The 26344-nt window shown below is 46.0% G+C and overlaps 1 protein-coding gene across 1 annotated transcript in view; it reads right to left on the reverse strand.

Moving 5' to 3' along the window:
- Window positions 1-8267: 8267 nt before the first annotated feature.
- eepd1 (endonuclease/exonuclease/phosphatase family domain containing 1) overlaps window positions 8268-26344 on the reverse strand; it is a 95690-nt gene continuing 77613 nt past the window's right edge. The window contains exons 3-7 of the mRNA XM_033013440.1: window positions 25221-25331; window positions 18945-19079; window positions 16408-16534; window positions 10587-10781; window positions 8268-9406 (exon numbers count right to left, since the gene is read on the reverse strand). Coding sequence (XP_032869331.1) covers window positions 9207-9406; window positions 10587-10781; window positions 16408-16534; window positions 18945-19079; window positions 25221-25331 — 768 coding nt within the window. The 3' untranslated portion in view covers window positions 8268-9206. The remainder of the gene's footprint in view (window positions 9407-10586; window positions 10782-16407; window positions 16535-18944; window positions 19080-25220; window positions 25332-26344) is intronic.

Raw genomic sequence — 26344 nt, forward strand, 5'->3', positions numbered from 1 at the left:
TTGAAACTCCGATGGTATTCCCCAGTGACCCAGAGATATTAACACCCAGTGTCGGGCACAAGCCACTCCTGGGTTGCAGATTCTGCACAAACCACTTCTGGGACTGGGATTATCAGAACAAACCGTCGACAAACCGTCGACACCATGTCAGCATCCCTCCGAACATCCACTAAAAAACAGCACTTGTCCAGCATCAAAAAATGGGAGAAGTACTGCTTGGATACAGGGACCACCTACTCAACCGCAACAGTTACCAACGTACTGGAATTCCTGGAGAACCTTCACCACGATGAAGGACTCAGCTACAGAGCCATCAACACAGCTAGAAGTGCCCTGCCTGTCTATTTAAAACCAGCTCCAGGACAACAGGCCATGGGGTCCCACTCGCTGGTGGTCAAACTAATGAAGGGTATTTACAACTCTAACCCCTAGACCAAGGTACACCCATACATGGGATGTCAGTGTGGTCCTGACATACCTCAGGGGATGGCCACCAGCCAGATCCCTCAACCTGGAACAATCTATGCTCACAAACACTCATGTTGATGGCACTTGTATCTGCACAGAGGGTCCAGTCACTACACCTATTGCAACTGGACACCATGCTCACAGCTCCAGACCAGATCTCTGTTGTTATCCAGGGAATGATCAAACAGAGCAGACCAGGAACACCTAATCCAGTCGTGGAATTCCGGGCTTACCCGCCAGAAACACGGTTATGTGCCATGACCCTACTATCCTACATAGACACAACCAAAATATTCGAGGGAGATGAAAAGCCTTGTGGGTCAGTCATAAAAAACCTTATGGTCGGGTGACGAGCCAAACTATTTCGAGATGGCTCAAGCAGGTGCTAAAAGCTGCTGGGATAAAAATTAACATGTACAAATTTCATTCCACCAGGGCAACATCCACGTCGACGGCTAAAAGAATGGACGTGCCTATAGACCACATCCTGGCTACAGCAGGATGGTGGGGGGAAAGACCGTTCAGAAAATTTTATAATAAGCAGTTGGCAAAACCTGTTTTATTTGCAGGAAAGATTTTACAGACTGCAAATATTTAATTTAAGCCCAGGGGAGCAATTTAATTTCTTTGTTGTTATTGTTAAAAAATACCATTGTGTTTTTCTACAAACAGATTCATTGGTTGATTACGATAACACACTTCCTCCCTCAAAGACTTCGGCAGTGCGTGAAGTAATAACTCAAAGGTTCAAAGGTTCAAAGGTTGATTTATTGTCACATACACCTAGATCTAGTGAAATTCTTTTTGCCAATGCAGCACATAAGAAAGAATACAAACATAACAATAATAAATAGCTTTAACATAAAAACATCCCCCCACAATGGTTCCCATTATGGGGGAAGGCACAAAGTCCAGTCCCATCCCCAATGTCCACCCATAGTCGGGCCTATTGAGGCCTCCACAGTTGCCTCTACGGAGGCCCGATGTTCCAGGCCGTCCTCGCCGGGTGATGATGTTCCGGCGTCGGGAGAGTCCTCTCAGCGGCATGGGAACCCTGGAACGGCCGCCTCCCTACTCGAGACCGTGGCTTCCGGAGCCGACAAGGCCGCGCCGAATGGAGCTCAACTGGCGATCTCGTCGCGAGATCCCAGGCTCCCGATGTAAAGTTCACCGCCGCCGCCCGCAGCTCCGCAATGTTTTTAACGCCGGTCCCAGCTCACCGGAGTTCCAGCGCGGCGACTCAGGCAAGGCACCGCCCGCCTCGCAATGGCGCGCCAGCGCTGCACCGCCGTCCTCAGACCCGCAGCTCCACCGCCGCCGATGCCGGTGCCGCCGCCGCCGATGCCGAGGCTCCGGGCGGTCCCCTCGCTCCTCGGACCCGCAGCTCCACAGCCGCCGATGCCTATGCCGATGCCAAGGCTCCGGGCGGTCCCCTCAGGAAATGCCGCTCCAGGCCCGCTGGTAGGCCGCGAGGATGGGTCGAAAGTGCAGCCCGGAGAAAAGCTGCATCTCCGACCAGGTAGGGACCCTGAAAATTAGTTTCCCCCTTCCCCCCCCCCCCCCTCCCCCACACATAAAAAAGCTAGAACTCCTTAAAAACAAAACATTAAACTAACTAAAAATAAGAAAAAAGAAATGAAAAACAGACAGCTGCAGGCTAGGCAGCCATACCCCCTACAGGTCGGCGCCTGGTTACACTGTTACACGGTTTGAAATCACAGAGCTTTGAAGTCTTCACAGAATCACTCACATGACTCCAAAGTAAAATAGTAAGATTAAACGAGAACTTACCAGTTTGAAGTTTGATCTGTATTTTATGAGGAGTTACGATGAGGGATTACGTGCCCTCCGCTCCCATCCTCAATAATATGGGTCAAACTGATAAACTGATGTCTCCTTGTCTTTACTATGTTTACTTCAATAACTGTGTCTATCTGTGATTCCACACCGCTGCTTTGAAGTATGCCGCGCATGCGTGCTGAGCGGGCTCTTCACGTAATCCCTCATCGTAACTCCTCATAAAATACAGATCAAACTTCAAACTGGTAAGTTCTCGTTTAATCTTACTATTAATATGGGTGTCAGGGGTTATGGGGAGAAGGCAGAAGAATGGGGGTGAGAGGGAAAGATAGATTGAATGGCAGAGTAGACAAGATGGGCTGAATGGCTGCTATCACTTATTAAAGCTGCACAGTGGCACATCTGGTAGAGCTGTTACCTCAGAGCGGCAGAACGTAGGGTTCAGTCCTGATCTCGGGTGCTGTCTATGTGGAATTTACACATTCCCCTCGTGACCGAGTGGCTTTCCTCCATGCCCCACAAACGTGTGGGTTTATCGGTTAATTGGCCTCTGTAAAACACCTCTAGTGTGCCTGGAATGGAGGGATGCATGGGTGATCGATGGTTGGCATGGACTGGGTGGGCTGAAGGGACTGCTTCCACTCCACTCTGTATCTTTCAGTCAATTCAGTCATGTATTGACATGAGCTAGTTGAGCATTACAGCATGTAGCAAAATGTGAACTAGCTCCGTAAAGTGGGAAGTCTGCTTGCTTTGTACCGGTGATCCACCCTCCCACGTCTAAATTGGAATGTTCTGTACTTCCTTACTAAACTACTGTCACCAAGATTCGCAAGTTCGCTGATGATACAAAAGTGAGTGGTTTTGCAGATAGTGAAGATGGTTCTGGAGAAATTGCAGCGGGGTCTTGATCGGTTGGTCAGATGGGCTGAGGAATGGTTGATGGAACTTAATACAGAGAAGGTTTTGCATTTTGGGAAGTCTAACAAGGGCAGTACCTACACAGTGAATGGTAGAGCCCTGGGGAGTGTTGTAGAGCAGCGGGATCAAGGAGTGCAGGTGCATAGTTACTATAAAGGTGGTCGCAGGTTGATAGGGTGGTCAAAAAGGCTTTTGGCACATTGGCCTTCATCTGTCAGAGTATTGTGTATAGAAGTTGGGAGGTCATGTTGCCGTTATATAAGACCTTGGTGAGGCCGTGTTTAGAGTATTGTGTTCAGTTCTGGGCACCATGTTATAGAAAGGATGCTGTCAAGCTCAAAAGGTTACAGAGAAGATTTACGAGGATGTTGCCAGGACTAGAGGATCTGAGCTTTAGGGAGAAGTTGAGTAGACTGGATCTATTCCCTGGAGCGCAGGAGGATGATCTTATAGAGATGATCTTATAGAAGTGTATAAAATCATGAGAGGTATAGATCGTGTCGACGCACAGAGTCTCTCGCCCAGAATAGGGGAATCGAGAACCAGAGGACATAGGTTTAAGGTGAAGGGGAAAAGATTTAATACGAATCTGAGGGGTAACTTTTTCAGACAAATGGAGGTATGAAAAGAGCTGCATGAGAAGGTAGTTCAGACAGGGACTATTGCAAAGTTTAAGAAACAATTAGACAGGTACATCGAGAGGATGGATTTAGAGGCATATGGCCCAAACACAGGCAGGTGGGACTTGCGTATGTTGGCTGTTGTTGGCAAGTTGGGCTGAAGGGCCGGTTTCCACACTGTATCACTCTATGACTCATTCATAAAAGCATGAGGTCAAGGATAAAATAAAACATTTAATAGGACACTAACCCACTCTATCCTAATGTAAAGTGCAACACTTTTTATGGGCCACTTCATGAAATTTTATGTGAAACCCAATTACTGACATCATTGTTACATCACATAATATGTGGCAGTATCGAAGCATGTGAAAGTCAGATTCAGGTTAGTTTATTGCCATATACACCAGGGTGCAATGAAATTCCTTGTGTCGTGGAGCTCAGAGTAGAGTATGCATGGTCATGATCAATGCAACAATAGAAACATAAGTGCTAAAGGATTGTACTTCAAGCTGAAGTAGTGCAAAAAAACACCAATACAATTAGAAATCAAACTAGGGCAGCACCTTCCCGGTGAATGAAAGAGTGTTGTAGAGCAAAGGGATCTAGGAGTACAGATACACAGTTCACGGAAAGTAGCGTCACTGGTAATAGGGTAGTCAAGAAGGCTTCCGATACATTGATTCTCATCAGTCACAGTATTGACCATAAAGTTGAGACGTTGCAAGTTATCAGTTGCATATTACCCTGATATTTCCTTACCTTTAGTGTTGCAATCCTTCACAGTGTGTAAAGCAGTGGTACATTTTGCTGATCTCCTCTTTACCTTCAGCATTGTGGCCCTGGAATTGTAGCGACTGTGCAGGGAAGTGTCCCATTTGTTTCTAGGTGACATTTACTCAAATGCTGTCCAATACGTGCTCTGGCTCGGATTCAGGGATAGTTTCTTCCCAGCTGTTGTCAGGCAACTGAACCATCCTACCACAACTAGAGAGCAGTCCTGAACTACTATCTACCTCATTGGTGACCCTCGGACTGTCTTTGATCTGACTTTGCTGGCTTTAACTTGCACTAAACGTTATTTCCTTATCATGTATCTGTGCCCTGTGAATGGCTCGATTGTAATTATGTACTGTCTTTCCGCTGACTGATTAGCACGCGACAAATGCTTTTCACTGTACCTCGGTACACGTGACAATAAACTAAACTGAACTGACAGTGTATGTGTCAGTTTGATCATCTGTCTCCAATTTAAGTTCTACTGATTTGGTTGAATAATTCAACATCCTGTCAGCTTCATACTTGATTGTTGTGCAATGTATACAAGATTAGTGTTAAATCCACCAAACTTAACTCCTTTAACCCACCCATGTCTTTGCCTTCTTCCTTTGTTCAGTACTTTTTTAAACGTTATTTATTTGATCTCTCATTTTAATCCTTGCAGCATTTCATTGTCAATATATTCTGGTTAGTCCTGAGCTGCCATTTCTGATCTTATTCCTCACCCACTCCAACAGTTGTCTGACCATTGAAATTCTGGATCTAGGTTATCTCAACAAATTAAAAACCACAGATTTAGTTGGCTATTAGATACTCACAATGCTCCTCTTTGCTTCTGCCTAATCCTACCATGAAAATTGTTATTAATTCCCACGGTTTACTTAAAACCACTTAGCTTCATGTTTAATTCATGGCCCCTTCAGCCAAACTTAATTAAAATAAAAGGTTTGAAGAGCGCCATTCATCACAGAAACGTCACCAAAAATGCAGATGAATGGAAGATCTATAACATTTTAAATACCTAGCTTTCAAATATTTACCTCCTTTTCCTTAAAATAGACACCAAGCAGAGGCAAATGAAACAACAATACTCTTTCAGAAATTTGACTTTTTGACGGTTTAGATTAAACAGTCACTATACGCTGTAATATTCTAGGATCTCAAAAGATCTGTTGGAAATACGAAGTTGAGAAGTGACCAGTTATATATCAAATCACACCCAAACACAATGTTAAGATGCATTAAGTCAAGTCAGCTTAACAATCAGAAAACAGGCACTAACTGTTAAAAAGTCTTCAATATATTAGAGATTAGATTTACAGCATGGAAACAGGCCCTTCAGCCCAACGAGTCCATACCGATTGCCCGTTCATTTTTGTTCTGTTACCCCCACCCTACACACCAGGAGCAATTTGCAGAGGCCAATTAACCCACAAATCTGTAAACGTTATTCCCTAATCATGTACAATATCTATACACTGTAAATGGCTCAAATGTAATCATATATTGTCTTTCTGCTGACTGGTTAGCGCACAACAAAAGCTTTTCACTGTAGCGCCGTACACGTGACAATAAACTAAACTGTGACTGCATGTCTTTGGGATGTGGGAGGAAACTGGAACACCTGGAGGAGACCAAAGTGGTCACAGGAAAAACGTACAAACAGCACACAGACAGCACCTGAAGCCAGGATTGAACCCTGTGACTGGCGCTGTGAGGCAGCAACTCTGTCAGCAGCTGTGGAGGCGTAATACATGACACGCAGGGTCCTCAAGAAACTTAACCAGGTGGTTGTTTTCAAATGTGGCTTCATGGCCACACCGCAACCCACGATCCACAAGTAGACATCACACAGACATCCAACGCAGCCACTCTGCCTGATGTTTGGATAGACACATGGCTCTGCTCAGCAGTAGCAGCAGAGGATGTCTACAACTTCGCTTGGCCAGGCCAACCCTACAATGCTGCCACGGCAACAGCCCTTTATGGCCAGCTGCACCTAAAACAACTTAGACATTGAAAATGGCGGCACAACCTGGCGACTGTTGTACATTGTGTTAGCGGACTATTTCTATACACTTTATACTTAATCTACAATTGTGCTTATGTATTGAAGTACTTTGCTGACTGGGTGCAACAAAAAAGAATATCTCTGTACCTTGGTATATCAAGGGTAGACACAAAATGCTGGAGTCCCTCAGCGGGCCAGGCAGCATCTCTGGGGAGAAGGGTGTCAGGAGTTAAGGGGAGAAGGCAGGAGAATGGGATTTGGAGGGAGAGATAGATCAGCCATGATTGAATGGCGGAGTGTACTTGATGGGCCAAATGGCCTAATTCTGCTCCTATCACTAATGAACTTTTGAACAGCTTGCTGAATTGTAATAAGTTGTTGATGGCAGAGTACATAAGACTAGGGATGGACATTTTGTTCTTAGGCCTGGAAAGAGCGAATACGGAGAGGGTGTTTCTACCAGTGGGAGAGTTTTAGACCAGAGCTCATAGCCTCAGAATAAAAGGACATGCCTTTAGAAAGGAGATGAGAAAAAATGTATTTTGATTGACCGACTGACCATACGGTGTCAGCACAACAACCTGGCTTTCAATATCAGCAATACCAAAGAACTGATTGTGGACTTTGCAAGAGGTAGGTTGAGAACCCACAATCCTGTTTATATCAATGGGACGATGGTGGAGAGGGTCAAAAACTTCAAATTCCTGGGCGTGCATATTTCCAACGATCTTTCCTGGACCCAGCACACTGATGTAATCATAAAGAAAGCACATCAGTATCTCTACTTCCTTTTCGGTAATTCAAAGAGGATTCTCTTGAACTTCTACAGGTGCACAGTAGAGAGCATACTGACTGGCTGCATCGTGCCATGCTTCGGCAACTTGAATGTCCAGGAGCGGAAAAGACTGCAAAAAGTTGTAAACACTGCCCAGGCCATCACCGGCTCTGACCTCCCCACCATGGTAGGGATCTATAATAGTTGCTGCCTCAAAAAGACTGCCAACATCATCAAAGACCTACACCATCCTGGCCACACTAATCTCACCACTGTCATCGGGAAGAAGGTACAGGAGCCTGAGAACTGTAACGTCCGGGTTTAGGAACAGCTTCTTCCCTACAGCCATCAGGCTATTAAACACGACAACCTCATAAGCTATGAAGTACAGTAGATTATTATTATTATTATTGCACTGTTATTGTTTGTTCTTTTATATCCAAGATATTCTTATATTATTTATTATGATTACATATTCTGTTGTGCGGCAGCAAGTAAGATTTTCATTGTTCTATCTGGGACATATAACAATAAAATACTCTTGACTCATTGCCACAGACGACTGGGTGGCCAAGTCAATGTATATTTTTAAGGTGGAGATTGACAGATTCTTGATTAGTAAGGGTGTCGGGGGTTATGGTGAGAAGGCAGGAGAATGGGATTGAGAGGGAGAGGGAATTTTGAGAGGGAATTTCCCTCGGTGAAAGATAGATCAGCCATGGCGGAGTGGACTTGATGGGCCGAATGGCCTAATTCTGCTCCTTGAACCTATGAACCTTCTTCAGAGAAAACAGATGCCACTGCAGTTCTTGAACACTGAGGCACGGTCATCAGAATGCAGAGAAGTGTTTTAATCACCTCTACGTATTTAACAATAAAGGTTAAGCCACAGTTTGCTCACATGTTGTTAAATTTATTAGCTCTTTAATCAAAAGTGCAATTTCGGAGTACCATACAATCTAATATTACAAGTGGTAATTATAGTAGCAGTCATACACTGTACCATTTCAATGCGTTAGTCACAGATCTCCAAAGGACACAGTCCAGTACTGAGTATCAGACTGTGGCAATGGTTATATTGTGCTAACACTATTTCGCTGCTGGATGCAGCCTTCCCTTTTCACTCCCTGGATTCATGTAAAATGCGGATTAACACACCAGCAGCGTGATACTTATGTGCAACAGATGCAGTCTGAGCATACCAAACGTTTTTCTATTTTTTTTCCAAAAAAAGTACTTTACCATCACGAGCTCAGTACAAATATAATCTACTAATGTTTTATATTTTATATTTTGGATGCCAGAATAGGAGCAAATATATCCTAAAGTTCTGTGCAAAAACGAAAACAAAGAAAAATCACAAAATAAGATTGGATCTGCTATTTTATCTACAAGTTTAACCCTTTCACGTATTATCCAAAGCATTAAATGCCAGCAGCAGCTGTAGTTTTCAATCGTAGCTTGCTGGTGATGTCGAATAAAAATAGTGCAGTATTTTGAAGTTTTCCAAAGAGCAGGTGAACAGATTAGCCTTAAGGCCATCCAACTTTTTTTTTTAAACAGCATTAATAGACTTAAATTGCCAAATCGTTTGGCATAAAGTGTCCTTTTCTACCCATTTAAAATGTCTCTTCTTTTATCGCTTTCCAACAAAAATAGCCTATATTCAATTAAAAAAAACACACTTATTTGCAGCTGAAATTAACCACGTCATAACTGAAAGTTAATTGTTAAAAGGCAGATTAGATTTTTTTTTCACATTCAGTCGCTCACTTGCTTCATGGGTGAATAATTGTACTGTGATAACTGTCCACCGGCCACGTGTTGTGTGTCACCGCTCTTCCTTGGTGCTTCCGTCTGCTTGCTCGACAGTCACAGCACTGCCATTGCCAAATGGCACTTTCCTACCCAAGTCTCTCTCTACGTAGAGCTCTGCCCACAGCGGGCAATGTTCAGAGGCAACTCCGCCCCAGGACCAACCATCAGGAATCCAGGGGTTGGTGAGACCTTCCCTCACAACAAACCAATGACCTGGTGGTAGAAGGGGAAAAGAAAGGACATAGGTTAAGAAAGAAACTGAAAGGAGAGAAAAGAAAAGGAACAACGACTTCTTATTTGCAGACAGACGAGCTTAAATCAGTCTGAAGAAGGGTCTCGACCCAAAATGTCACCCATTCTTTCTCTCCATATTGCTGCCTCACCCGCTGAGTTACTCCAGCATTTTGTGTCTACCCTTGATTTTATCGAGCATCTGCAGTTCTTTCTCACACAAGCTTAACATAAAATTTACTACTTGTAAAAAGTTACAAGGAACCATTCCATCCCCAATACAGTTTTATCTAAAAGGCCTGTCCCACTTTCACCACCTAATTCACAACCTTTTTTTCCTCGTGGACTTTTTTTCATCATGCTAGTAAAAACGCCCTAACCTACTTGCTGCCTACGACTAGCATCACGGCCTGCTACAGCCTACCTACGACCTCGTGACGACCAGGTTGCGAGTATGAGTCAAGGGCAAACTCTGCAGAGGTCGTGAATTAGGTCGTGAAAGTGAGACAGGCCCTTAAGTGTATCTATCCTGAGAATGATCTGCAAGCCAAATGTTCCATCAGTCAGGATTGTTTGTATTCTATAACTTATTGTATTGTTCCTCTATTCTGTGACTAGTGGTGTGTTTCAGGGTTTGGTGCTGAGCCCATTACCAATTAACACTTGGTAGCATTCTGTCACAGTACCCCTAGCAAACTGACCGGAAAGGGGCACTCAAACAATATAATCTCACCAGAGTCTAATATACAAATTGTACAGATTTTAAAATGTGGCACAAGCTGTAACTTTGTGTGGGTCGAAATGATCTCTCCAGATCTGGCTGCATTGAATCTGAATATGGACACAAAATTCCAGGGTAACTCAACGGGTCAGGCAGCATCTCAGGGGAAAAGGAATAGATGACGTTACAGGTCAAGTCCCTTCTTCAGACTGAGAGTCAGGGGAGAGGGAAACTAGAGATTATGAAAAGGTGCAAAGAACAACTGAATGAAAGGTGTGAAAAGAACAAATCAAAGCAAGCCAGATGATCAAGGATAGGTGGAGCACACAAGGGTCCATTGTTGGCTGCGGAAAGGTGATAACAAGTGGATACAAACAGTGAAACTAGCAGGATGGCTAGGGTGGGGGATGGTGAGAGCGGATGCAAGGGAATGCAAGGTACCTGAATATGTCTTCTTGAGGGTACGACTAATCCAGATGTTGTCTGTCGACTTTGAGCCTTGAGGGTTTTTAGTGCTGATGTTGGTGAAGGTATTTGCTGGGACACAGTGAAGAAACTTCTCTTTCCGTAAGTAGTCAAAATCATTTGCGTCCGGCGATAGACTGAAGTCTCCCAAAATAACAACATCCTTTTCACCTGAAAATGAAAGAGAACTAAATTACACAGTTGGAAGGAGATTTACTGGAATGGTGCCAGGGATGAACGATTCCGTTATGTGGTGGGACTAGAAAACTGGGGCACACTCTGAGGGCAAAGAAGGTTGAAAGGACGGCACAAAATGCTGGAACAATTCAGCGGTTCCCCACCCGAAACGTCCCCCATCCACATTCCCCGGAGATGCTGACTGATCTGCTAGAGTTACTCCAACACTTTGTGTCGGTTTTCATAAACCAGCATCTCCACCTTGCTTCTACTCCCAAGATTGAAAGAACGTTTGACAGAAGTGCTCTCAACCATGAATGATTTTCTTACAGTAAAAACAAAGCTGTTTCACTGGCAGATACTCAGAGGGCAGAGACTCAAGTTACCGGTGGTTGGTAAATGAACTAGGACTGTTATGAGGGAAAAACACAGTAAAGGGTTTTTTTAATCTGGAACACATTATCAAAGCTCGCCGGAAGCAGTTTCACGAGGGACTGTCAAAAATTGAATTGTGTATATGGTCGAAGAGAGATAACATTTTGGAGGGCATAGGGAGGAAATTGGTTTTCTTTCATTGAGCTAGGTGAGGCACAATGGACCAAATGGCCTCCTTCTATGCTGTGTGATTCTTTGATTGCTGATATAGTCTAGTTTAGGTTAATGTAGATACAGCACGGAAACAGGCCCCTCGGCTCACCGACCAGCGATCCCCGCACACTAATATTATCCTACACACACACATTAGGGACAATTTACAATTTTACCAAAGACAATTAGCCTACAAACCTGTACGCCTTTGGAGTGTGGGAGGAAACTTGAGCACCCGGGGTAAACCTACGCGGTCACGCGGAGAACGTACAAACCCTGTACAGACAGCACCCAGAGTCAGGATCAAACCAGGCTCTCCGGCGCTGCAAGCGCTGTAAGGCAGCGCCTCTACTGCTGCTCCACGGTGCCGCGGTTAAATTGAAAGAAAAATGAGTCAAGTCCAGCATTGTGCTGCTTAGGTTCCAAAAGGGGAAAAAGCTGCAATCTGTGAACTGTGAACGATGAATATTTTCATTACATATTTAAGATAGCAGTGACTTTCCAGGAATCTGATTTTTGGCTGGAAAGGCTAAATTACAGCTGACACAAATTACTGGAAAATGCAAATAATCTACTAAATATCATGATCTGTGGCATAGTACATCAGTTAAGGGATCCCATGAGAAAAAGCAATCCCCCACATTTACTGGCTTGACTTGACTTGAGTTGAGAATTAAGGGACTGAAGTTTAGGGGTAACATGAGGGGGAACTTCTTTACTCAGAGAGTGGTAGCTGTGTGGAATGAGCTTCCAGTGAAGGTGGTGGAGGCAGGTTCATTTTTATCATTTAAAAATTGGATAGTTATATGGATGGGAAAGGAATGGAGGGTTATGGTCTGAGCGCAGGTATATGGGACTAGGGGAGTTTATGTGTTCGGCACGGACTAGAAGGGTCGAGATGGCCTGTTTCCGTGCTGTAATTGTTATATGGTTATTTAAGCAGTCCAGAGGCCTCATCCCCTTCTGTAAATGAAATGCAAGGATATAGTGCTCGAGTTATCCTGCATACCTTTATAACCAGGCAACCAGCATCAACGCAAAGACATGCTCTCATGCACAGCAAAGAGAGACCAACAGATTATCTGTCTGAGTGGCATTGATGAGAGATTAAACTAGAAACATAGAAACATGGAAAATAGGTGCAGGAGGAGGCCATTTGGCCCTTCGAGCCAGCACCGCCATTCATTGTGGTCATGGCTGATCGTCCCCTATCAATAACCCGTGCCTGCCTTCTCCCCATATCCCTTGACTCCACTAGCCACTAGAGCTCTATCTAACTCTCTCTTAAATCCATCCAGTGACTTGGCCTCCACTGCCCTCTGTGGCAGGGAATTCCATAAATTCACAACTCTCTGGGTGAAAAAGTTATTTCTCACCTCAGTCTTAAATGACCTCCCCTTTATTCTAAGACTGTGGCCCCTGGTTCTGGATTCGCCCAACATTGGGAACATTTTTCCTGCATCTAGCTTGTCCAGTCCTTTTATAATTGTATATGTTTCTATAAGATATCCCCTAATCCTTCTAAACTCCAGTGAATAAAAGTCTAGTCTTTTCAATCTTTCCTCATATGACATTCCCGCCATCCCAGGGATCAATCTCGTGAACCTACGCTGCGCTGCCTCAATCACAAGGATGTCCTTCCTCAAATTAGGAGACCAAAACTGTACACAATACTCTAGATGTGGTCTCACCAGAGCCCTATACAACTGCAGAAGAACCTCTTTACTCCTGAAATCCTCTTGATATGAAGGCCAACATTCCATTAGCTTTCTTCACTGCCTGCTGTACCTGTAAGCCAACTTTCATTGACCGGTGTACAAGGACGCCCAGGTCTCGCTGCACCTCCCCCTTGCCTAACCTAACCCCATTGAGATAATAATCTGCCCCCTTGTTTTTGCCGCCAAAGTGGATAACCTCACATTTATCTATATTATACTGCATTTGCCACGCATCTGCCCACTCACTCAACCTGTCCAGGTCACCCTGCAACCTCCTAACATCCTCTTCACAGTTCACACTGCCACCCAGCTTTGTGTCATCCGCAAACTTGCTAGTGTTGCTCCTAATTCCCTCTTCCAAATCATTAATATATATGGTAAACAGTTGCGGCCCCAACACCGAGCCTTGCGGCACTCCACTCGCCACTGCCTGCCATTCTTAAAAGGACCCGTTCACTTCTACTCTTTGCTTCCTGTCTGCCAACCAATTTTCTATCCATGTCAACACCCTACCCCCAATACCATGTGCTCTAATGTGCGGGACCTTATCAAAGGCTTTCTGAAAGTCTAGATACACTACATCCCTTCATCAATTTTACTTGTCACATCCTCAAAAAATTCCAGAAGATTAGTCAAGCATGATTTCCCTTTCATAAATCCATGTTGACTTGGACTAATCCTTTTACTGCTATCCAAATGCCCTATTATTACCTCTTTAATAATTGACTCCAGCATCTTTCCCACCACCGGTCAGGCTAACTGGTCTGTAATTCCCCGTTTTCTCTCTCGTTCCTTTCTTGAAAAGCGGGATAACATTAGCTATCCTCCAATCCACAGGAACTGATCCTGAATCTATTGAACATTGGAAAATTATCACCAATGCTTCCACTATTTCTAGAGCCCCCTCCCTGAGGACCCTGGGATGCAGACCATCAGGTCCAGGGGATTTATCATCCTTCAGTCCCATTAGCCTACCCAATACTATTTCTCGCCTAATGAACATTTCTTTCAGTTCCCCTACCCCCTAAGATCCTCTGTCCTCCAGTACATCTGGGAGATTGTTTGTGCCTCCCTTAGTGAAGACAGATCCGAAGTACCTATTCAACTCTTATTCAACTAGTGTTTTTAGCAAGTAGGCAGAACCAACTAGCAACTATTAGAACCAAAACACACAGGATTTTAAAAAAATCTTCATTGTATGTCACCAATATGGCGACACGGTGGGACAGCGGTAGAGTTGCTGCCTTACTGCGCCAGGGACCCGGGTTCGATCCCGAATATGGGAGCTGCCAATACGGAGTTTTACGTTTTTTCCCGTGACCTGCGTGGGCTTCCTCTGGGATCTCCAGTTTCCCCGCACATTAATTCCAAAGACATACAGGTTTGTCGGGTTAAATGGCTTTGGTAAACTATAACAAAATGTTCCTAGTGTGTGTGGGATAGTGTTATTGTGCAGGGATCGTTGGTCGGCGTGGACTCAGTGCGCTGAAGGGCCTGTTTTCACGCTGCATCTCTAGACTAAAAAAAACACAACATTTTTGACAGCCATTTTAAAAATGGTCGATGAGATCAAGTTCAGACAAAGGGCCTGTTCTTATGAGCCGATGGGCCTGTTCTTGTGCTGTACTGTTCTATGTTCTACATGGATAGTTGAGGCAGGTACTATAATAGCATTAAAATAAAAACCTGGACTGTATGTAGACGGGAAAGATTTAGAGGGAAGATAGACACAAAAAGCTGGGACAGTCAGCATCTCTGGAGAGAAGGAATGGGTGACGTTTCAGGTCGAGACCCTTCTTCAGACTGGTTTACAGGGATTTGGAGGGATACGGACCAAACGTGGGCAAATAGGAGTAGCTTAGATGGAGAATGTCGGTCGGCAAGTTGGGCCGAAGGGCCTATGATTGTGCTGTACTGACTCTATGACTCTAATCTGCAGGACACAGCAGCCTTGAACAGGGGCTGCTTTTATAAAAATGTGATGACCTTGAGTCTGTGACATAATCCTTCAAAATTAATGTAGCATTAACTGACAATTAAACTTAATAGATGTTTCCTCTGTTGAGGCAGTTAAACGTAAAAAGAAATAGCATAACTTTGTTGTATTATCTGCTAGACACAAAATGCTGGAGTAATTTAGCGGGACAGGCAGCATCTCTGGAGAGAAGGAATAGGTGAGGCCTCCTGACCTGCTGAGTTACTCCAGCAATTTGTGTCTACCTTCGATTTAGACCAGCATCTGCAGTTCTTTCCCCCGCGTGTATTGTCTTCCGCTGCCCTCTGACAAATAGAATTTTGGTGTGTAAACTTTGGCCTGGAGTGAAGCCCAGGAAGGTGACTGGTTACTGATGGAGTCCACGAGCAGCATCTTACATAGAACATACATAGAAAATAGCTGCATTGGGTCATTAGGCCCTTCGAGCCAGCACCACCATTCAATGTGATCATGGCTGATCATGGGGTGGGAGATTGCAACCTTCACGTGGTCCACCCAGTTTCGACGAATGCAATTAACCTGGTGTGCACAATCAAGTAAGATCAGATAGAACAAGTTGTCCTACAACCTTAGGCTGTGCACGCCATACGCAAGAAGAAGAAGATGGCTGATCATTCAAAATCAGTACCCCGTTCCTGCTTTCTCCCCATATCCCTTGATTCCGTTAGCCCAAAGAGCTAAATCTAACTCTCTCTTGAATACATCCAGTGAATTGGCCTCCACTGCCTTCTGTGGCAGAGGATTCCACAGATTCACAACTCTCTGGGTAAAAAAGATTTTCCTCATCATCTCAGTCCTAAATGGCCTGCCCCTTATTCTTAAACTGTGACCCATGGTTCTGGACTCCTCCAACATCAGGAACATTTTTCCTGCATCTAACCTGTCGAATCCCTTAAGAATTTTATATGTTACTATAAGATCCCCTCTCATTCTTCTAAATTCCAGTCAATATAAGAATCTTGACTAAAGTGCCTCAGGAAGAGGGAGAAGAGTGGCTCAGTGGCGCATCGGTAGAGTTGCTGCCTCGCGGTGCCAGAGACCTGGTTTCGATCCTGACTACAGGTGCTGGCTGTACGGAGTTTGTACGTTCTCCCCGTGACCGCATGGGATATGCCCGGGTGCTCCAGTTTCCTCCCACACTCCAAAGACGAACAGGTTCGTAGGTTAAATGGCTTCGGTAAAAATTATAAATAGTCCTATGTGTAGGAAAGTGCTGGTTGGCGTGGACTCTGTGGGCCGAAGAGCCTGTTTCCGCGCTGTAATTCCAAACTGAAATCATGCAGAGTATTTATTTCATGACATGTGTACAGTACTATACCTTTCAGGGTTTCCTGAAGAGTGTCTGTAAACAGTGAGACTTTATGGGCATGTGGAGGAGTTTTATCTCCATCTGCGAGAGTGCCTTTCAGATGGACGTTTACCAAAGTAACATCAAGGGTTCCAATCTGCAGAGAGGTCACACAAGTAATAGAATGAGACATTATAGACGAGCACTGAATGGCTAGAACTGTCAACCCTCCAAGTGTAACTCGGTCTCCCGGACATCCCAGACTCCAGGAATTCGGTCTCCCGGACATCCCAGACTCCAGGAATTCTCAATTAGTCTCTGGTGAAGACATGGATGGGACAAGTTTAGAGGGATATGGGCCAAATACAGGGCAAGTTAGGCCGAAGTGCCTGTTTCCACGCTGTATCACTCTCAGACTCTAGCTGAGTTCTGAACTCTCAGAACGTTCAAATTGACGCAGCCATCATTCATTTTGATCTTTTATTTATTAAATTAGTGGATCATAAAGTTATAAGTGATAGGATCAATAATATATCCAAATCATTAATATACAATGATATGAGAGACAGGCTCTTTGATTGGGCATAGTGGGAGAAGGAGGGTGATTGATGAAATTTCCATCCTAGACAGTCAAGATGGTTATCAAAAATTACAACAGGATCTTGATCAGTTGGGTAGAAACATAGAAACATAGAAAATAGGTGCAGGAGTAGGCCATTCGGCCCTTCGAGCCTGCACCGCCATTCAATATGATCATGGCTGATCATCCAACTCAGTATCCTGTACCTGCCTTCTCGCCATACCCCCTGATCCCTTTAGCCACAAGGGCCACATCTAACTCCCTCTTAAATATAGGTAAGTGGGTGAAGGCATGGCTAATGGAATTTAATGCAGATAAATGTGAGGTGTTGCACGACAGGAAGTTAAACCACGGCAGGACCTTCATAGTGAATGGTAGGGCCCTGACAAGTGCTGTAGAGCAGAGGAATCTAGGAGTACAGATACATAGTTCTCTGAGAGTGGCGTCACAGGTAGATAGGTTGCTACAGAAGACTTTTGGAATATTGGCTTTCATTAGTCAGAGTACAGAGGTTGAAACATTATGTTACAGTTGTACAAGAAGTTGACGAGGCCACATTTGGTGCCGTGTTCATTTGTGGTCACCTTGTTATGGGAAGGATGTCATTAAGCTGGAAAGGGTGAAGAGAAGACGAATCCTAAGTGTGGTAGGGTTGTGTTAGTGTGCGGGGATCGCTGGTCGGTGTAGAATGGGTGGGCCATGCTATATCTCGAAACTAAAGTAAAATCCTTCCACAAATTCCAATCCATTACAGGAGAAATTAAACCAAACAGCGTTAGTTTAGCAGTGAGAGGCCCAAGTGTCAGTGGTTATGGGGAGAAGGCAGGAGAATGGGGTTAGGAGGGAGAGATAGATCGGCCATAATTGAATGGTGGAGCAGACTTGATGGGCGAAATGGCCTAATTCTACTCCTATTCCTTATGACCAGTCACAGTCGTAACTAGGGTTGCCAACTGTCCCGTATTAGCCGGGACATCCTGTTTTTTGGGCTAAATTGGTTTGTCCCGTACGGGACCGCCCTTGTCCCGTATTTGACTGCTATTACTCAGGTCGAGGGGACTGTCGGGTCGGAGCGCCGCGTCCCGCCCCGCCTCACCCGTCCCGACGTAGTGCAGCCCGTGGAATGCAGCAACGGCGCCTTGCCGTGGCCCCGTCAGTCGGCAGCCCGGCCAGCTGTCCGACCTTCGAACCTTCGCTTACTGCTGACACCACCACCCCTCTTTCTCATGGCCGATCATCGGTTCATGAGTTGGATGGGGTGCCGGACTTTGCGCCTGACGTTGCGTGGGCCAAAACTCCTCACCTGGCCCGCTGGCTGGGCTATGTGTGCATTTCAGCACCCGTGCCAACTCATCGTTCACCCAGCACGGCCGAGTCGGTAAACGAATTGCCCTCGGGAATTTGTCCCATATTTTGACCTATTGTCCCTTATTTGGGAGTGAGAAAGTTGGCAACACTAGTCATAGCTGAAATCCTGTTCCACTTTTCTCACAGATGGTCAATGAGGCAATGTTCCCTGTAGTCCAGGCCTGAGCTCACTTAGGAATGTTGCAATGGCTGCATGGACAGGAAAGATTTAGAGGGATATGGGCCAAATGTGGGCAAATAGGACTAGCTTAGATGGGGCATCTTGATTGGCATGGACGGGATGGGCTGAAGGGCCTGCTTCTGTGCTGTTTGACTCTAGGACTCTCATCCGTTCAATTATTCAAAGCTCACTGCATCTCCATCACCTGCTACACTTTTGCTACAATCAGCAAAACTCTGATGGGTCCAAGGGAAAAAAAAAGCTCTTTAAACCTCCAAATCCATAAATTACCACAAGTATTCCTTGCGTGAAGCACTGGCCATTCTGATTCACAGAGTGGTTCAGAGGAGATGGTCATCGCTGCTCACAGTTGTATGTGTTTTTTCCGAAATATACGTTAAGCCGGCACGATCCCTTGTTGATTCCCATTGTAGGAGGGCTGCTCCTTAAAACACTCACCTTACAGCGCGCGAGGTAAGGCCTTGAGCCACATGGTTTGCCGTTCCCGTTGGTCTGTGTCTTGTCCAGAAGACAGGCTGTCTTTATTTCTACTCCAGCGCTGCTGTCCCACAGATAACCAGCATACTCTGCACTCTGAGAAAGAACAAAATTATTTGCATAATTGAATGGCGGAGTAGACTTGATGGGCCGAATGGCCTAATTCTCCCCCTAATCCTTATGACCGTATGAAAACTCAAACTCAAACACAGCCATTCACACAGCAAATCGGACATTCATCAGTTGTCACCAGTCTGTTTATAGACAAAAGACAATAGACAATAGGTGCAGGAGTAGGCCATTCAGCCCTTCGAGCCAGCACCGCCATTCTATGTGATCATGGCTGATCATCCCCAATCAGTTCCCCGTTCCTGCCTTCTCCCCATATCCCCTGACTCTGCTATTTTTAAGAGCCCTATCTAGCTCTCTCTTGAAAACATCTAGAGAATCTGCCTCCACTGCCCTCTGAGGCAGAGAATTCCTCACTCACCACTCTCTGTGAGAAAAAGTGTTTCCTCGTCTCCGTTCTAAATGGTTTACTCCTTAAGGGCCTGTCCCATGAACATGCGATTGCATGCGGCAAGAGCGACCTAGCATGGTCGCTTGAGCCGTACGGCCTCGCGGGGCCGTTCCCACTTCGATCGCCGGAGCCCTATGGAGTTGTGCCGAGCTGGTCCCGAAATCGCAGTGGGGCTCCGAAAAACCGACCGTGTTTAAAAATTCTACGCGGCAACGGCCTGCCGGCCCGCAACCGCCTCAACGCCATGTCACTCACTAGACCTCCGCGCGGCTCCCGCTTCTGGTTTGGTCGCGCTTGCCGCATGCAGGCGCATGCTGGTGGGGCCGGCCCTTTAGGTCGCGCTTGCCGCATGCAGGTGGGACAGGCTCTTTACTCTGTGGCCTCTGGTTCTGGACTCCCTCAACATCGGGAACGTTTCCTGCCTCTAGCGTGTCCAAACCCTTAACAATCTTGTATGTTTCAATGAGTACCCTCTCATCCTTCTAAACGCCAGAGTGTACAAGCCCAGCTGCTCCATTCTCTCAGCATATGACAGTCCCGCCATCCCGGGAATTAACCTTGTAAACCTACGCTGCAGTCCCTCAATAGCAAGAATGTCCTTCCTCAAATTAGGGGACCAAAACTGCACACAATACTCCAGGTGTGCTCACTAGGGCTCTGTACAACTGCAGAAAGACCTCTTTGCTCCTATATTCGATTCCTCTTGTTATAAAGGCCAACATGCCATTCGCTTTCTTCACTGCCTGCTGTACCTGCATGCTTACTTTAATAGACTGATGAACAAGGGTTTAGTTTTGAGATACTGCAAGGAAACTGGCCCTTCGGCCCACGGAGCCCATGCCGACCATCAATCACCCGTTCACGCTAGTTCTATGTTATCCTGCTTTCCCACTCCTTACACATTAGGGACAATTTACAGAGGCCAATTAACCTGGAAAACCCACACTTCATTGGGATGTGGGCGGAAACCGGAGCACCCGGAGGAAACCCACGCAATCACAGGGCACAAACCCCAGACGGACAGCACCCGAGGTCAGGATGGAACCTGGGTCTCTGGCACTGTGAGGGAGCAGCCCTACCAACTGCAACACTGCTCCTCCCCCTCCCATTACCCCATGAACCTGATGACTCGTCACTGTGTGTAGTTCCACAGACATTTCCTAACCCAGGCCACCATTCTTCATTTGTTTACACGAAAGAATGAAGCATTTATTCAGCATCATTCGTGGTCTTGGAGGAACCTCAGTGCATTCCACACAGTTCACTACTGTTCCCTCCAATGGCCACTGTTGAAATGTAGAACATTTTTTATGGCAGAGATGGAAAGATACTTGATTCGTCATGGTGTCAAGGGTTACAAGTAAAAAGTTCTTATTTGTAAATATCACCAGCAATTTGTCCTGGACTAGCCATACCGAAGCAATGGCCAAGAAAGCACACCAATGCCTCACAAGTGTGAAAACACATAACTCCAGATTCAGAGACAGTCTCTGAGACAGCTGTGGAGGTCGTGTCAATGGATATTTTTAAGCAGGAGGCTGACAAGGTTCTTGATTAGTACGGGCCTATCTAACTCTCTCTTGAAAGCATCCATAGAATTGGCCTCCTCTGCTTTCTGGGGCAGAGAATTCCATAGATTCACAACTCCCCGGGTGAAAAAGTTTTTCCTCATCTCCGTTCTAAATGGCTTACCCCTTATTCTTAACCTGTGGCCCCTGGTTTTGGAATCCCCCAACATCGGGAACATGTTTACTGCCTCTAGAGTGTCCAATCCCTTAATAATCTTATATGTTTCAATAAGATCCCCTCTGATCCTTCTTAATTCCAGTGTATACAAGCCCAGTTGCTCCATTTTTTCAACGTATGACAGTCCCGCCATCCTGGGAATTCACCTGGTGAACCTACGCTGCACTCCCTCAAAAGCAAGAATGTCCTTCCTCAAATTTGGAGACCAAGACCATAGGTCAATCATGATTGAATGGCCTACTTCTGCTCCTGAGTTTTATGAACTTATGAAGTGTGGCAGATTGCATAAGATCCTGTGCATCATTGGAAGAATGGTCATGTAATCTCTTTTAGTGAGTTTGGTTGAGAACATTGGGCAGAAGGTTAGTGACCCGGCAATCTGTTGATGTTCATTACGTGCCCCGTAATGCGCCTCCGCACGCTACCTTCACCCACCCTCAAACTCACCTTGTGCTTTGGTATTGACCTTTTTTTTCTATAGTTGTTTTCATAGCCATTTGGAAGTTGGAGAAGGGAAAAGTAATGCTTTTATTTTGTAAAGTCGTTTTTGATTAGCTGTTTTTTTAATGATGAAATGCTTGCTTATCACAGCTTCATCACATCTGTTTATGGGAGCTCAACACAGGCAAATTGACTGCTGAGTTTCCAGTACCTCATTTGTGGCAACACTTCGAAAAGTTATTTGGCTGTTAATAATAAAATTATTAGAGTCATAGAGTGATACCGTGTGGAAAAAGGTCCTTCGGCCTAACTTGCCCACACTGCCCAACGTGTCCCAGCTACACTAGTCCCACCTGCCTGCGTTTGGCCCATATCCCTCCAAACCTGTCCTATGCATGTACTTGACTAACTGTTCCATAAACGTTGGGATAGTCCCAGCCTCAACTACCTCCTCTGGCAGCTTGTTCCCTACACCCACCACCCTCTGTGTGAAAAAGTTACCCCTCATATTTGATTAAATATAAATCCTTTCCCCTTCAACTTAAACCTATGTCTTCTGGTCCTCAATTTCCCAACTCTGGGCAAGTGACTCTGCATCTAATGGACATCTATTTGGCTGTGAAGATATTTGGGATGTCTGGAGGTCGCCCAGGTATTCACAGTTACTCTCAGGACACCTGCCCTCATCAGTGCCAAATTCTTCGCTGCCGTGTGCTGGGGCAGCAGGGCGAAGGCCGCGGACTGCAATAGAATTAACAAACTCATCAGGTAGGCTGGCTCTGTCCTGGGGGCGGAGTTGGATTCATGGGAGATGGTCTTGGAAGGGAAGGATGCTCCTCAAACTGCAGAGCATCCTGGACAATACAGCTCACCCCCTCCATGACACACTGATCATCCTGAGGTGCACCTTCAGCAACAGACTGGTTCCACCAAGATGCAGCACAGAACGCCACAGGAGATCCTTCTTCCCCCTGGCTGTCAAACTGTACAACTCCTCCCCCTTCTGTTGTGGGGTAGACTGAGACTGAGACTCACCCGAGACCCAAAACGTTGCCTATTTCCTTCGCTCCAGAGATGCTGCCTCACCCGCTGAGTTTCTCCAGCATTTTTGTCCACCATCTATTATAGAGACATAGAAACATAGAAAATAGGTGCAGGAGTAGGCCATTCGGCCCTTCGAGCCTGCACCGCCATTCAATATGATCATGGCTGATCATCCAACTCAGTATCCTGTACCTGCCTTCTTTCCATACCCCCTGATCCCTTTAGCCACAAGGGCCACATCTAACTCCCTCTTAAATATAACCAATAAACTGGCCTCAACTACCTTCTGTGGCAGAGAATTCCACAGATTATAGCTCTTTTTTTTTCTGTCAATCTGCTGAGATGTACCTGATCTCTTGGTGTCTGCTCCTGTCTCCTGACCCACAGATTGATGACTCTGACAAGTCAGCAGAAGTTACACAAAAATGCTGGAGAAACTCAGCGGGTGCAGCAGCATCTATGGAGCGAAGGAAATAGGCAACGTTTCGGGCGGAAACCCTTCTTCAGACTGATAGGGGGTGGCGGGGAGAAGGAAGGAAAAAGGAGGAGGAGGAGGAGCCCGAGGGCTGAGGAAGGGGAGGAGACAGCAAGGGTTAACAAAATTGGGAGAATTCAATGTTCATGCCCGCAGGATGCAGACTCCCCAAGCGGAATATGAGGTGCTGTTCCTCCTATTTCCGGTGTTGCTCACTCTGGTCATGGAGGAGACCCAGGACAGAGAGGTCGGACGGGGAATGGGAGGGGGAGTTGAAGTGCTGAGCCACCGGGAGGTCAGGTAGGTTCTTGCGGACCGAGCGGAGGTGTTCGGCGAAACGATCGCCCAACCTCCACTTAGTCTCACCGATGTAGATCAGCTGACATCTAGATGGAAGAACTGAGAAACATTTTCCCCCTCACTATCAATGCCAAACCAACAGTCCTTTAAAGCAAGGGGAAGAAAATTAGAAGTGCAAGTGATCTTACGGAGGTATACAAAATAATGAGAGGAATGGATCGGGTAGACGCAGAGTCTCTTGCCCAGAGTGTGGAAATGATGGGGGGGGGGGGGGGGGGGGGAGGGGGAATTTAATAGGAACCTGAGGGGTAACTTTTTCACGCAAAGGGTGGTAGGTGTATGGAATGGGCTGTTGTAGGAAGTAGTTGAGGCAGGGACCATTGCAACGTTTGAGAAACATTTCGGCACAGTGGCGCAGTGGTAGAGTTGCTGCCTAAAGGGCCTGTCCCACCAGCATGCGACCTGCATGCGGCAAGCACGACCTAAAGGGCTGGTCCCACCAGCATGCGCCTGCATGCGGCAAGCGCGACCTAACGTGGTCGCTTGAGCCGTACGGCCTCGCGGGGCCGGTCCCACTTCGATCGCCGGAGTCGTATGGAGTTGTGCGGAGCTGGTCCTGACATCGCGCGGGGCTCCGAAAATTTGACCGTGTTTAAAAATTCCGCGTGGTAACGGCCTGCCGGCCCGCAGCCGCCTCGACGACGTGTCACTCACTCGACCTCCGCGCTGCTCCCGCTTCTGGTTTGGTTGCGCTTGCCGCATGCCGTACGGCTCAAGCGACCACGTTAGGTCGCGCTTGCCGCATGCAGGCTCATGCTGGTGGGACCGGACCTTTAGGTCGCGCTTGCCGCATGCTGGTCGCATGCTCGTAGGACAGGCCCTTTACAGTGCATGCAGCACTGGAGACCCGGGTTCAATCCCGACTACGGGTGCTGTCTGTAAGCAGTTTGTGCGTTCTCCCCATGACCGTGTGGGTTTTCTTAGAGATCTTCGGTTTCCTCCCACACTCCAAAGGCGTACGGGTTTGTAGGATAATTGGCTTGGTGTATGTGTAAATTGTCCCTAGTGTATGTAGGATAGTGTTAATGTGCGGGGATCGCTGGTCGGTGCGGACTTGGAGGGCCGAATGGCCTGTTTCTGCCCTGTATCTCTAAACTAAACTAAACATTTCGACAGGTACAAGGATAGGAGAGGTTTAGAGAGATATGGGCCAAATACAGGCACGTGGGATTAGCGTAGAAGGGGCATATTGGTCGGTGTGGGCAAGTTAGGTCGAAGGGCCTGTTTCTACGTTGTAAGACTCTACGACTGTCGTGAGAGAGGCAGCCTTAACATCTGCTGTGGAACACAGTCTGCTTTCATCTTTTTTTGGGATCTTTTCATATGAATGAACATACCTCATGATGTCAAGAACAAAGTTCCATTTCAATTACAAAACGGCACCATAAACTAACAGACGGAGATCAGCTCCAGACAGTGCCAGAGAGAATGGACGAGTGATAGTGTGCGTCAGCTGCTGGCACAGGCAAGCAAGTGAGTCGGTATTGGACGCACTGGCTTAACGGGATTACACACTGGAAAAAAATTACCTTGTCTAAAATCGGATTGCATCTCAATCCATTCAAAGCTGTGTTCGTTCGTTAACTCAGATGAATGTTGTCGATTATGAAGCACCAGTGGACAGTATCTCAGCGAATTGCACTGAACTTACCTTGAGCATTTGTACAGATGGTTTCTCGGATACCGCACACTTCCAGCATCCTCTGGGACCTTTCCATTTCCGAACATTTGGTAACATGGGCTGATTCAACTCCGCGCAGAACTGCAAAATACAAAGATCATTTGGGTCAAAGTAGGCTTACGCACTCACTAAAATAGGGCAACATTTTACGGTTTTGAAATACCTAAATATTATAACATGCTTTAAAACTGTTACGTCCCTATTTAAGAAATGCGTCAGAACAGTTAATACCGCTGCTGAATGATTTGCATGTGTCCTAGATACTGGACTATAATCGCATCGTTATTATAAAAAGCATTGAAGGAACAGCTGTAGGTTTTATACTGCGTCAATAAAACTCAGATGACTTATTGAAGCGGATTTTTTCCATGCAGACCTCATCACATGGAATAATGTGTTCAATGTAGTCTTGTATTTATGCAAGAGGTTTAACATCGGACACGGGAACAGGCCCTTCAGCCCACAATGTCCGTGCCGAACATGATGTCAAGTTAAACTAATCTGTGCCTGCATGTGATCCACACTCCTCATTGGGCCAAATGTAGGGCTGGTGGTACTAGCATAGATGGAGCATCTTGGTCAGCATAGACTGGTTGGACCGAAGGGCCTGTTTCCCTTCCGTATGACTCTATCTATGATGCAACGAGTAATCTGGGTCTGTGTGCGGCTTGCAGCTGCAAGTGATTTAATTTAATTTCCACATGGAATGAACTTCCTTCAAATCTGATAGCTGTGTTGAATAATTTACTTCTTACACTCCAAATCCTTATGTGGATTAAGACATCTAAATGATGTGGCAGGGTAGGATTTATGGAAAAATAAATGGAATTGCGTAATGAAAATGTTCAATTCAAGATCCATTCAGTTAAGTTACACGCTGTCACTTTCCCCAGCAGCAGAGAACACTAAATTATTGGGAAAAATAAGGTGACATTGCACGAGCAATAGAGTTGCTGCCTTACAGCGGCAGAAACCCAGATTGGATCCCGACTACGGGTGCTGTCTCCACACAGTTTGTACATTCTTCCCATGACCTGCGTGGGTTTTCTCCGGGATCTCTGGTTTCCTACCACACTCCAAAGATGTAGAGATTT

The sequence above is a fragment of the Amblyraja radiata genome, chromosome 2 (assembly GCF_010909765.2).
Source record: "Amblyraja radiata isolate CabotCenter1 chromosome 2, sAmbRad1.1.pri, whole genome shotgun sequence".
NCBI lineage: Eukaryota > Metazoa > Chordata > Chondrichthyes > Rajiformes > Rajidae > Amblyraja > Amblyraja radiata.